Genomic DNA, 13,735 nt, shown 5'->3' with positions numbered 1-13,735 from the left:
TTTTGAAACAGGGTTTCAAGTTGCTCAGGCTAGCTCACAGTAGTCTCATGTTGCTCAGGTGAAGCTCACAGTCCTGCCTCAGTCTCTCACTTATGAATAGTATTGATAAATGGGTATTTTTGTCTGTTTTAGAGTGCTAGAGATTGTGCCCGGGGTTTTGCCCCATGTGCTTAGTCTTATCATTGCTTCATCTGTGATATAGTCTCTCTCTGTGGTGCCTCAGCTTCTGACTGCTGTGATTATGAAGAATTTACATATGTAGTTTTATTGCATGCATATTAAACTGGCATAAATTATTTTATTTTTTAGTTTATATATATAACAGTATAATAGTAATAGCATATGACTTAAATTCAGAATGTCATATTCTGGAATGCTGGCTATAAGATTTATGTTAGTTTCACCCTCCTGGGATGAGTGGAGTTAAAGAATTTACACAATATGTGAGATATTATTTCTGTCTTGGAGTTTCAGGAAATCCTTATGATCTAAATCTGAACCCATCTTGAAGACAGTTTGCTGCCACCTGGTGGCAGTGGTCTATGTCAGTATATAAAAATGTTAATAGGGACAAATCTAGCTGGCTAAGACTTCTAGGCATTGGCAGCAATTTTATGTGAGGTTTGTCGATGCCAGGTTCTTTGTCACAATCCTGGAGGATCGGGCCAAGAGACTACTGAGGCTGCAAAAGGCCTTTCTTTACCTCTTGCTTTCGAAGACAGATTTTGTTTCCAGGTCTTGGCTTTGTGAGGATTGGAGTGAAGGTGGGTAGATGTATTAACTATTTAGTCAGCAATTTTTTACTTTTTATTAGAAGTTGGGAGGCCAGGGTCCTGGACAGATGCTCAGTGGTTAAGAGCGCTTGGCTCTTGCAGAGGACCTGGTCAATTCTTAGTACCACATGAAGGCTCACACTATCACTCTAATGTATCGCTCTAGTTCCAGAGGATCTGATGCCCTTGTTTGTCTTCTGTACATGTCAGGTTTGCATGTGGTGCACATACATATGCACTCAGGAAAAATGTTTGTATACATTAAATAAGATAAATATTTTGAAAAATCTTTGAAAATGGCTTCTGAAAATACAGCTTAGTGTAGAGCACTTGCCCAGCATGGATGAGGCCCTAGGGTCAATCTCCAGTATCATATCCAAAATATTTTCTGAGCGTTTTCAAATTAACTCTACCCCAAGTTTTCACGTATACCAAATGTTAACACTACAGACAGATTACAGGTGTGTGCCACTTCAAAATTGAAATATTTAACACATGCCTGTACATCTAAATATTTCAGTTTTTAAAATGCTGTCTTCCAAGTTGGTGGTGGCACACACCTGTAATTTGTCTGTAGTTTCAGAATTTGAGTGTGGGGAGTGAGAGGATTAAGAGTTCAAGGCCAGTCATGGCTACATAGCAAATTAAAAAATTGGATACTTAAGACAAACAGTAAATAAAATTATTTAACTGGAACTAGAGAAGTGGCTCTTTCAGAAGATCTGGGTTCAGTTCACAGCGTATGCATAGCAGCTCACACCATCTTTAACTCCATTCCTAGATCTTATTTCCCATCTTCTGGCCTCTGGCACTGCATGCATATGGAACATAGACATAAATGCAGAGAAAACACCCATACATATAAAATAATTAACTTATGTCTTTGTTTGGTTTGTATTACTTTAATCCAGTACCCTACCAGACATAGTGTTGTAAGCCTTTAATTTCAGTACTCTGAGGCAGAGGCAGATGGATCTCTGAGTTCTAGGCCAGCCTGGTCAATGTAGAGACATCCTGCCTAAGAAAGGTTTTCTCTTTTAAAAAATTTATTTTTATATTGTGTGTATATACATGTGGGTATGTACGGGTCATGTTACACAAGTGTAGGTCAGAGAATAATTTCGGAGTCAGGGATTCCGTCTTCCAGGGATTGACTCAGGTCATCACACTTAGTGGCAGGGATCTTTTTCTACCAAGCAGACCATTGGTGGAGTGAGGGTTGAGGGATGAGGGGCTGGAGAGTTGGCACAGTAGCAGCTTACCTAGAGGACTGACTCACTTGGTGTGTCACAGCATGAGTAACTCTAGTTCTAGGCTATCTGGTGTCCTCTTCTGACCTCTGTAGGCTCTAGTCATGAGTTTGAACAGACCAGGCAGAGTTAAGTGGATCTCATCCTCATCCACATAGTGAGTTCCAGGTCAGCCAAGGCTACATAGTGAGACCCTGTCTTAAAAGAATGCTGATGCTTTCCCAAATTTCACACACTCAGGTGTTGGTGGACAGTTCTGCTCATGTTTACTTTAGAATGTTTGCCTTGCCTGGTTACAGACTGTTAAGAATATCCTGGCAGCTGGCCTTGGTGGCTCATGCCTGTAGTCCAAGGACTCTGAGAGGCAGAGGCAGGCAGATCTCTGTGAGTTTGAGGCCAGCCTGATCTACAAAGCAAGTCCATGACAGCCAAGAATACACATAGAAACCCTGTCTGAAAAAAACCAAACCAAACAAAACAACAAGAAACCTTTCTCCCCAGTATCATGGCTTTGTTTTTGTTTGCTATTTTGAGCTAGGTTCTCACTCTGTTCTAGAATTTTCGGTGTAGTTCAGGTTGGCCTCAGACTTAGGGTAGTTTTACTTCCTTGTGCCCTGTTACACAAGTGTTGTGATTATAGGTGTAAGTTACCCTATACTGACAGATTAAGTCTTCTGTTCGAGGTTCAGGAGTATTAAAATAGACTCAAAACATCGCAAAAAACTATGATAGAGTCTTTGGTCCCAGTGTCTTCCTTTCTTACATCTTTATTTTTGAGATTACCCTGGAGCTATGATTTTGTTTCCTCAAGTCGCTGATATTGAGACTGCTTTTCAGTTACTCTGCTTAACGATTTTGGATTCAAATAAGACACCATTTGGTTGTCTAAATCTTGTCTTAATGTTTAGCCTATAATCTTTGTAAGTTACTTATTTTTGTGTTGTATCTTAGAAAAGCATATTCCCAGTCATCCTGTTAAAATTCTTATGGAAACAGTATTTTCCCTGGTAGGTCAGTAATACATGCGCCTTTTCCCTCTGACATCTTTTGGTGTATGACTGAATTGTATTACCTTCCTCTTTTGTTTGATAGCTAAAAGTTATTTCCCCTGCCTGTCCATTATGTAGCCCTGTGTGGCTTGGAAGTCACTATATAGAATGCCTTGGCTTTGAAATTGGGGGATCCTTCTGTCTCTGATTCTAGAGTGCTGGGATTATAGGCATATACCACTATGCCCATCTATTTCCCTAGCCTTTTGCAGTGCTGGGGGTTAGAACACAGGACCTTTGTGCATGATAGATGACCATCTCTTTTCTTGACATCGGTTATTAGGTTACAAATGGCATGTACCTTTTGGAAGAATGACAGTTTCACATGTAGTGGGAAGGCATATATTCTATTCTATACCCTTGTTCTCTACAGCTCTAGTTAAAAACGTTGGCGGTGGCAGTCTTTTCATTTGTTCATTTTTGAATTTACATGTATTTGAAATCAGAATACACAAATCTACATAACATCAGATTTCCAGCCTTTGCTTGTTTTGCATGTCTGATATAGGATTTGATTTTTGTAGATGGTGTGGTAAAGCAGAAAGAGAGAGAGGGAGGAACATGAGCTACCTTGTCACATTTAACAAGCTATTATTTCAATAATTTGATAATGTTAGGCAACAGAGTCTAACTTAATCCTCTGCCAGTTTAATGAGACTCTGTTTTCTGTGTCTTAGAAACTGCCACTTTGCTGAAATATGGCATATTTGAGCTTTGTTACTATTTGAATGTAATTTATGGATTGGTAAAGGAAGCATTGTGAAACTTGTTTCTTATTTGAATGACTGTTGTATACTTCAGGCTATGCTAACTGTTCTTGTTGTTATTTGGTATGATAATTTGTCAAGAGTTAGAGATTTCTTCCTTTCTCTCTTGCCACTGTAGTTATTTTCGAGTTAATCTAATTCTTTTTAGTTGCCATTCATAACTCCTGCCTCAGAGTCTGTAACATCTATAGTGTGTGTGTAATGCTAGTTAGGGGTGCAGAGGACAGTTTGTCAATCACCACTACTCATTCTTTCTTCCTGTGGTAAAGTTGACACTTGATGTGGATTTCTTTCTGCCTGGTTCAATTTGTGCTGTGTACTCATTATTTCCCACTGGCATGCATGAGAAATATTATTCAACTTAAAAAAAAATTGAACACACTAAGAGGTTCTTTCCATGTATACTTTTCAAATTGTTAATGCATGCACAGGCTGGTATACTTACTGTATTTCTCCACTGTCTCATTCAGTCATATTCTTTGTTATATGTGCTTTTGTAGTTATGTCTTATATTATAAAAATGATCAGTTCCTGTAGTGTTTTTTATTTCTTTTGTAAGGGTCTCTTTTGTTATGTAGCTCAGAGTGGCCTTGACTTTGGCAATCCCCCTGCCTCAGTCTCCCAATTGTTGAGATTACAAATATGCAGTACTGTGCCGAGTTTGTTTTTTAGGCAGGATGTTGTTTTATATCTTAGGCTCTGAACTTTCCATTCTTCTTTTCCACCTCCAAAATACTTGTGGTAGAGGCATGTGCCAGTATAGTCATCTGTTTCATAGTCTATAAATATTTTGCTTCTGTTTTTATTTTAAATATCTTATTCTTTATGATACTGTTATAAATGGATTTTGGTTTTCTCAATTTCCCTTTTAGGTACTTTGTTAGCTACTAGAATTTTGGTTGACTTTTGGTATCAATTTTATGTCTAGCCACTCAGCTGAATTATTTTGGTCAAATGTATGTATGAGGTATATATGTCTGTGATCTTAAACTTACGTCCTTGACAGACCTATTGTTTGCCTGAATGCTTTCTTCTGACTAGACTGAGTTGAGCCATAAAGCATGTTCTTTCCTAAGGCCCATCATTTTTGTAAATAGCCTCTGAAAATGATGCAAGCTTTTGGTCTTTTTATTTATTTTTCTCTTTTAGACGGTGTCTTGCTATGTAGCTGTTGTCAGTCTAGAGTTTGTCAGTCCTTCTCTCTTAGCCCCCTGAGTATTACAGATCTATGTGCTACCTTGCCTGGCTTTGATTACATTTTTTAGAATGGTGAAGTAGTCCATTTTTATAAATTATTTCATTACTTTTATGATAGAGCTCCTAAGGTCCTTATTTTGGATTTTTTTAAAAGAACCTTTTTTAAAAGATTTATTATGTATACAGTGTTCTGTCTGCATGTACACCTGCACACCAGAAGAGGTCACCAGATTATAAATAGTTGTGAGCCGCTATGTGGTTTCTGGGAATTGAACTCAGGACCTTTGGAAGAGCAGCCAGTGCTCTTAACCTCTGAGCCATCTTTCCAGCCCCTTATTTTGGATTTTTAAAGATTTATTTTACGTGTATGAACGTTTTGTCTGCATGTTACGTCTGTGCATAACATACACGCAGGGAGGAAGTCAGGAGAGTCAGAGCTCCTGGAGTTGGGAGTTACAGATGGTTGTGAGCCTACATGTGCATCCTGGGAACTGAACCTGGGTCTTCTGCAAAAGCAGTCAGTGTTCCTAACCACTGAGCCGTCTTTTCAGCCCCTCACCCTTTGAAATGATTGATTGGTTGATTGATTGGATTTATACAGTATTCTGCTTGCATGTGAGTCAGCAGGCCACAAGAGGGCACCAGATCTTACTATAGATGGTTGTGAGCCACCATGTGGTTGCTGGGGATTAAATTCAGAACCTTTGGAAGAACAGCCAGTGCTCTTAATTTCCAGCCCCCAGTATCTTTTATATTTCTTAATATTCTAAATATGAGATCTTGCCAGGAACATATATTGTAAAGTATTTATCATATCAAAAGAGCAAGGAATAGCCTGATTGTCCCAAGGTAAGAAAATGACTTTTGAAAGAAGTGAAGTCATTTGTGCTGGTACGGACCCATAATCCTACTTAGTACATGGGTGGTCAGGAGGACTACAAGTTTGGGACTAGCTTCAGCCACATAACTACAGCCTGTGTTCAAAAAAGGGTTCCTTTGTATATGTATATAATCAAATATAATAACCACACTTAGAGAGTATCTTATTTATGTTATACATGGGCTGCTCCATGAACTGCGTGTCTTCCTTGGGTACGGGCCATATTAATCTCTGCACCATTCCAATTTTAATATATGTGCTACCAAAACAAGTACTTATTTTTCTGGTAGTGTCTAATGTAGTGTCAGGCTGGCTTCAGATTTATGCAGCTGAAAGTGACCTTGAACGCTAGGTCTTCTACCTCTATCTCCTGAAGGCTGGCATGTATTTGAGACAATCTTATGTGGTCCAGGTTGGCCCAGCATAAGAATATTTTCTAATCTGGGCACGGTGGGCTGTAATCCCAGCAGTTAGGGAGGCAGAAACAGGTGGGTCGCTCAGAGTTCAAGGCCAGCTTGGTTTATAAAGGGAGTTCTAGGATAGCCAAGGCTACACAGAGAAACCCTGTCTCCAAAAACCGAAACAACAAAAATTATAATAAACATTCAGTATGTTTTGGGGTGTTACATTTTCCTTTTTGAATTTTTTTGTGAATATAAATGCATTTTACTGTGACATTTTCATATACATACATTGTAATAACTTGTTCATCTTTGCCCCTCTACTGTTCCCATATCAAGTTTCTCTTTTTTTTTTTTTGTCAGTGTTAAGAAATGAATTTAGGGCCTCATACATGCTAGGGAAATATGTACCACTGAGCCACATTCCTAGTCTGCTATCAAGTTTAAAAAAAAAAAATCTTATTAGAGAGTTGGCTTAGTGGTTAAGAGCACTTGTTGCTCTTGCAGAGGACCCAGGTTTGATTCCCAGTTTCCATGAGGTGGCTCACAGCCATCTATTCAGAGGCTTGCACCCTTCTTGGGACCTCCGCATTTACCGGGTGCAGACAGTGCACATACATACATGCACAGAAAACATTCAGTATAGATAAAATAAACTTATTTAAAAATAAATTTTAAAAACTTTGTTTACTGTTGGGAAAATGTGTGAGAGTTGGCACTGTGAGACTTGGGAATTAAGCTCAAGCCCCTAGGCTTGGTGGCAAGTGCTTTTTTAAAAATGTGGGGGTGGGGGTGGGGGGTGGGGCAGTTGTATAAGAACCACTGAAAGGAAACTACATCAAAATGTCAGCATTGTTGTTTCTGAATGAGGAGAATGTTTTCATGATGTCAGTAAAAAGGAAAAATGTATTTTGTTTTGTATTCTTTACTAGAAAACCATATTAATAGTTTTGTTTTGTTTGCTGTAAAAACAATGGTAGCAGAGGAGGAGGGCTCGTTTAGTGGTAGGGTGCACATCTGTGTGCAGTGGTCTGGGTTCGACTCTTTGCATGGGAACAGGACCTTCAATATTGGGTATATTTTATCTTTCATTCTTCTCAGTGGAATTTTTATTCATAAAAATGATAACGTGTTAATTTGGGTAATTTAGCAAAGATCACTATTTGACAAAATGCTAAAATAGTATGCAAATAACCCTGACACTATAAATAACTTATTCTCAGTAGTCTGCTTTTTAGAAAGAAACTTTGCTTATTTGGGATATAATAGGGTGAATTATTAGGCAAATGAATAACTCAATTATTAGCATATCTTTTTTTTTTTTCTTCTTTTCAGGCACATATTAAATTTCCTATTGACTACCCATATTCACCACCTACCTTCAGATTCTTGACCAAAATGTGGCACCCCAACATTTATGAGGTAAGAGACATTCATAACATTCTTTGGTTTTTATTTTTCAGATTACTTCTTTAGAGACTAGGATTTTACCAGTCAAGGCTCTGAGTTTGATTATCAGCACCACACATGAAAAAAAAAGTAGTTTGGGTTGGAGGGTGTAAGCATGCACAAGGATCTGGATTCAGTCACAACACCAACACCTCCACCCACCTATAAAATACTTTGTGTTTCTCAGTAAATTGTGTTTCGTGGTAACCACAAAGAAATGTTCACATTTTTCACTTTTATAGTCAGTGGTTTAATTATTTAAAATCAAGGGTAGTCTTGTAATTATATTCCAGTTAAAGATGGAAGCAGTAAGCCTTTGCATCTCATTATCATGCACATGTAATAACATTTGCATTTTAAAAGTTTAGTAAAGTCATAGAAATTTATTTGTGTACCTGTCCTCTAACTTCGTAGCTATGGTCAGGGACTCAGCTTTTTGGGGGTATTTATCCTACTACATTTGGACTGGCTCCTTTCAAGAGTAGAGCATTTGAGAACCTCTTTTGGAGTAAGTCCAAGGTGAGGTTCTTCTGTTGGGCAAGCCTGTGCCTCAAGAGAGCATTTCTAGTAGAACTGTTGGTTAAACATGAAACATACTTAACTGTGGGCTTAATCATGACAGTGCTGGAGCAGTGCATTAGCCTAGTAGAGCATCCTTTTTATTTTTCACAGTTTGCCTTTCCTGTGAGGCATCTTTATTCCTTTTTATTTATGTTTGTTTGAGAACAGCTCTCACAGCGTATTCGATGTCTTCCGACTTGTAGTCCTTGGAGCCTTCCAGGTAGGGTTCCAGACATGCATGCACAGTTTTTATTTTTTATTTTTTCCAGATAGAGCAAACATGATGAAAAGGTGATATGGGTTTCCTCTCCAGAAATAGCCTCCTGCAATAATTAAGATAATCATAATATTACAGAAACAGTAATGGGGCTGCTAAGGTGGCTCAGTGAGTAAAAGTGCTGCCACCAAGCCTGATAACCAGTTTAATTATTCCGGAACCCACATGGCAGAAGGGGAGAACTTACTTTTCATAGTTGTCCTCTGATACATACCATGGCACCTTCAATATCTCCCCGCCCCCCACACACACCAGCAAATATACACGTGAAAAAACCAAAAGATAGAGTCAAGATTGTGGCACGTGCTTTTAATCCCAGGCAGAGCCAGGTGGATCTCTGAGTTTGGGGCTAGCCTGATCTATAAAGACAGTTCCGGGACAGCCAGCGCTACACAGAAAGAGAAACCTTGATTTTAAAATAAAATAAAATAAATTGAACTTTGATTATAGTTTGTAAATATCGTTAGTGGTCCAAAAGGATGTAAACTTTACTGTAATACTAATTATTTTAAAAATAGCATGTTTTTAAAATTAATAAAGATGGAGAAACTTATAGAATAAAAGTAAATTTAATTGGAGCTGTAGAGATGACTCGGCAGTGGAGAGTGCTTTTGAAGAGGACCCAGGTTGAGTCCCTGTCATTCTCACTGTATCTACGGCTCCAGGGATCTTACAGATCCAGCCTCTGCAGGCATCTCCATTCTCATGCATATACCCTATCCCTACATACCCAGAATTAAAAGTAAATCTTTAAATAAAAAGTGAAAATATCTTTAAATAAAAAATTAATTTATTTGCCATCAGTGATGATACTGCACAGCACTGTTAAAAAGTATAGCTTGTAGCGGAGTACAGTGGTGCACACCATTATCCCAGCACTTGGGAGGCAGGCGGATCTCTGCCAGCCTGGTCTACGTAGAGAGTTCTAGGCTAGATAGGGTTAGATAGTGAGACCTTGCTTTTTTTTTTTTTTTTTTTTTTAAGATTTATTTATTATGTATACAGTGTTCAGTCTGCATGTACACCTGCAGGCCAGAAGGCGGCACCAGATCTCATTATAGATGGTTGTAAGCCACCATGTGCTTGCTGGAAATTGAACTCAGGACAATTGGAAGAGTAGCCAGTGCTCTTAACTTCTCTCCAGCTTGACACTGTCCTTTTAATAAATAACCTTTTCTGGTTACGTGTTCCAGTGTATTCAGAAGTGCACAACTGGAATCCTGTTGGATTCATAAACACTATTGTGTTCCTATAAGTGATTACAAACCTTACAGATAGGACGACTCAAGTAATACATTACTGTTCATTACCTTCCCCCAGCCCTTGAATTTATAGAGTCTGGTGTCATGGCATATACCTATAGTCTAGCCACAGAGAGGCTGAGCCCAGGAACTAAAGGCCAAAAACAAACGAGGCACTTAGTGTGTTGATAGCACTTACATATAATTTGGCAGGATATATTTGGATCTTGGAACTGGCAAAATAGTTTTTGTTTACTTTTCCATTCCTCTACTTTTCTCACTGCTCCCGAGCCCTGTTGTCCCACCTGCTTACAATGCTGGAGTTGCCAGTGTTGGATTTGAACATTGTCTTGTTTGCTGGGTGTGGCACACGGTACCCAGCCTTCACTATGTTTTCTATTTGGATCCTGAGGCCATTGTTTGGTAGTGAAATGAACAGCAGCACAGTTTAGAGAGTAAAACAAATGGAAGCACATTTCTACCTCATTTCTTCTGATTGTTTATGTTCATTTAATTGGTCAGACTAAACTGTTATTTTCTTCTGTATAGTAGATAGAATTATCTACTATCTTAAAGAACTTAATTTCTCCAAATATTAAGTTTAATGATTTATTCTAATTAGGAATCAACTGACAAAGCTAAAGATAATACATTAGGATTTATTCCACGGAGTATACTATTGCATCCTTCCTTATGATTTTCAAACTAGAGATTATTCGATATCTTATTGTTATTAAACTCACAAAAATTTAAATAGCAAAAATTTAAAATTGTAAGCTTTAGTGTTATTGTTTATATATATATATATATTGTTTTCATTGACCAAATGTTTTAGGCACAATAAAAATTATTTAGATACCTCTTTTAAGATTTATTTATTTATTTATTTATTTATTTATTTATGTATTAATTTATTCATTCATTCATTCACTCATTTATTTATTTATCTATCTATTTATTTATTATGTATGCAACGTTCTCTCTGCATGTACACACCTGCAAGCCAGAAGAGGGAACCAGATCTCATAACTGGTTGTGAGTCACCATATTGTTGCTGGGAATTGAACTCAGGACCTCTGGAAGAGTAGACAGTGTTCTTAACTTCTAAACCATCTCTCCAGCCCTAGATACCTTTTTACAATAACTTTTTTTTGGTAACCTTAGATTTTAAAAAAAAGTTGCATGAGACTAGAGAGAGAGTTTAGTGGTTAAGAGCACTTGTTGCTCTTGCAGAGGATCCAGGTTTAGTTTCTAGTATTTATATGATGACTCACAGCCATCCACAATCCAATTTTAGGGGATCCAGTAGCCTCTTCTAGACATCAGGCACACATGTGGTAGACAGACATATATGAAGGTATAGCACTTAGAGGCATAAAGTAAAATGTAAAGACTAAAGAAAGGTTACAAAATACTCCTACTTTGGCTATTTTTGTTGTTGTTTTGTTTTGTTTCTTCAAGACAGGATTTCTCTGTGTAGCCTTGGCATCCTGAGCTCTTGGTTCTCCTGCTTAGTCTTCCACAGTGGTGGGGTTTAAAGGTGTGCACTTTAAACCCACTCCTCATTCTCATGCATTCCTTTTGTTTGGTTATTTTGGTTTGGGGAGAGTAGGATTGAGATAGGGTCTCAGTAGCCCTGGTCTGAACTCACTATAATCCTGTGGCCTCTGCCTGTGTCTGCTTTCCAGATCCTGAGACTTTATAGGTGACAGCTACTGCATTCAGCTTTTGGTCTTTGTCTTTTATGTTTATGGATGTTTGCCTGTGTGGATGTCTGTGAACCACATATGTGCAGTACCTGTAGAGGCCAGAGAAAGGGGTGTCAGGCCCCTTGGAACTGGGTTCATGTGTGGCTGTAAGCTCCCATGTATGTGCTGATAAATTGAACCAGGGTCCCCTGGAAGACCAGCCAGTGCTTAATTGCTGAGCCATCTCTATAGTCTCTGATTCTTTGTTTTTTAAGACTAGCTGTTAAAAGCACTCACTATAGAAACCTCAATGTTGTTTTCAAAGTTATTATCCTGCCTCAACCTGTACATTTCCATATACACACATATATACATACATGCATAGTTACATACAAGGTTGCTTTTCAGCATCCATAGTGATATTTGTGTGCCACATTCCTACCCCCTTTTTTATCTTCTTACATTCATTCATTCACCCAACTTACTTTTGGTTTTGTTGAGATAGGGCTTCTCTGTGTGTAGCCTTGGCTGCCCTAGAACCGACTCTATAACCAGGCTGACTTCTAATTTACTGAGATCTGCTTGCTTCCCACTCCTGAGTGCTGGGATTAAAGGTGTCTGCCATCATAGCTTGCTCAGAAATATGTTTGTTTGTTTTATTAAAAGGGACATAAATATAATAGTTTAAAAAGTATTCTTCAAATACATATACACTTTTTTAATGTTTTTATTTATTTATTATTTTTTGTTGTGCAGTGGTGGCACACCCCTTTAATCTCAGCACTCAAGAGGTAGGTGGATTTCTGAGTTTGAAACCAGCCTGCTCTACAAAGAAAGTTCCAGGACACTTAGGGCTACACAAAGAAACATGGTTTGGGGGAGTGGTGTGTGCGTGTTCAGGTTAATCAGTTTAGATGCTTATTAATTGCCAACTCCACATAAATTGGACATAATCACAACTTTTAGCGGAAGTGGGATTGGGAGGACTGCAAGTGTGAGGGTGTCCTGGGCTTAGCAAGTTCCCAGGCCACACAGGGCTTTCTGTCACTCCTAAGGGCATGTGGGAAGCAGAGCAGAGGCTGGCAGGTCAACACCAGTTCCAGGTCACACCCAGTGCATACATTTAAACTCACTGTGCCCTCTGGAGGTAGAGGCAGGCATATCTCTGAGAAGAGGCCATTTGATCTACTTAAAGAGATCTAGGGTAGCTGGGACTATGTTGTAAGACCCTGTTCTAAAACAAACAAAGCACAAAAACATATACAGGGAAAAGAGAGGGTATATACTCACAGTAGAATATCCAGCCAAAAAGAATAAATTCCTGTCATTTGTGAGAAAATGAGCAGAAATAGCAAATTTAGACAAAATTAGCCAGATTCAGACAGATACTATATTTTCTTTCTTACAGTCCGATCTTTTTTTGTTTTGTTTTTTGAGACAGTGTTTCTCTGTATAGCCTTGGCTGTCCTGGACTCACTTTGTAGACCAGGTTGGCCTCAAACTCAGAGATCTGCCTGCCTCTACCTCCTGGAGTGCTGTGACGAGTGCCACCGCACCTGGCTACAAATCCAGATCTTAAAAATAGAAACAAACAAATGAGAGAGGCAGACATAAAAGCAGAATGGGGACTGTTGGAAATAGGAAGAGTACCAGCAGTAGGGAAAAAGAAAGAAGAGAGGTTATGAGAGGGTGAATATGATCTAAATAGGCTATCTCTGTATGTGAAAATGTTAGGCCAAACCCATTATTTTATACATGTATATACGCTAATAAAAGCATCTGTGTTTCGTATCCCTATGTGTGTGCACGTGCATACATGGAAAGCCAGGAGAGACCTTCAGGCATTGTTTGGCAGAAGCTGTCCTCCTTACCTTTCTGTGTGGGACTTAAGGATTGCCAACTAGTTAAGGGTGGGTGGTGAGTTTGTCCTAGGGATCCACCTTTCTCCATGCCCTGCACTGGAATTACAAGTGCTCCCATAACACTCACTAAATAGCTTGCTTGCTTTCTCTCTCTCTCTCTTTCTATCTTTTTTTCTTTCCCTTTCTATATTTTTTAGTTTATTATTTCACACAGGACACTTAGCTGTTTTCTTTGTTTGAGACAGGGAACTCAGACATTGTTTGCTGTCCTGGAACTCGCTCTGTAGATCAGGTGCTGGGATTAAAGGTATGCATCATCACCACCTGGAGACACACAGCT

At 38.7% G+C, this 13,735-nt stretch overlaps 1 protein-coding gene across 1 annotated transcript in view; it reads left to right on the top strand.

Annotated features, from left to right (window-relative positions):
* Window positions 1–13,735, top strand: part of Ube2r2 (ubiquitin conjugating enzyme E2 R2) — a 54,375-nt gene that overhangs the window by 25,436 nt on the left and 15,204 nt on the right. Inside the window, exon 2 of the mRNA XM_055618593.1 lies at window positions 7,653–7,739. Coding sequence (XP_055474568.1) covers window positions 7,653–7,739 — 87 coding nt within the window. The remainder of the gene's footprint in view (window positions 1–7,652; window positions 7,740–13,735) is intronic.

The sequence above is a fragment of the Psammomys obesus genome, unplaced genomic scaffold (genome assembly GCF_907164565.1).
Source record: "Psammomys obesus unplaced genomic scaffold, mPsaObe1.curated_primary_1811, whole genome shotgun sequence".
Classification (NCBI taxonomy): domain Eukaryota; kingdom Metazoa; phylum Chordata; class Mammalia; order Rodentia; family Muridae; genus Psammomys; species Psammomys obesus.
The sequence above is the reverse complement of the archived record's forward strand: the minus strand, read 5'-3'. Positions and strand labels throughout refer to the sequence as shown.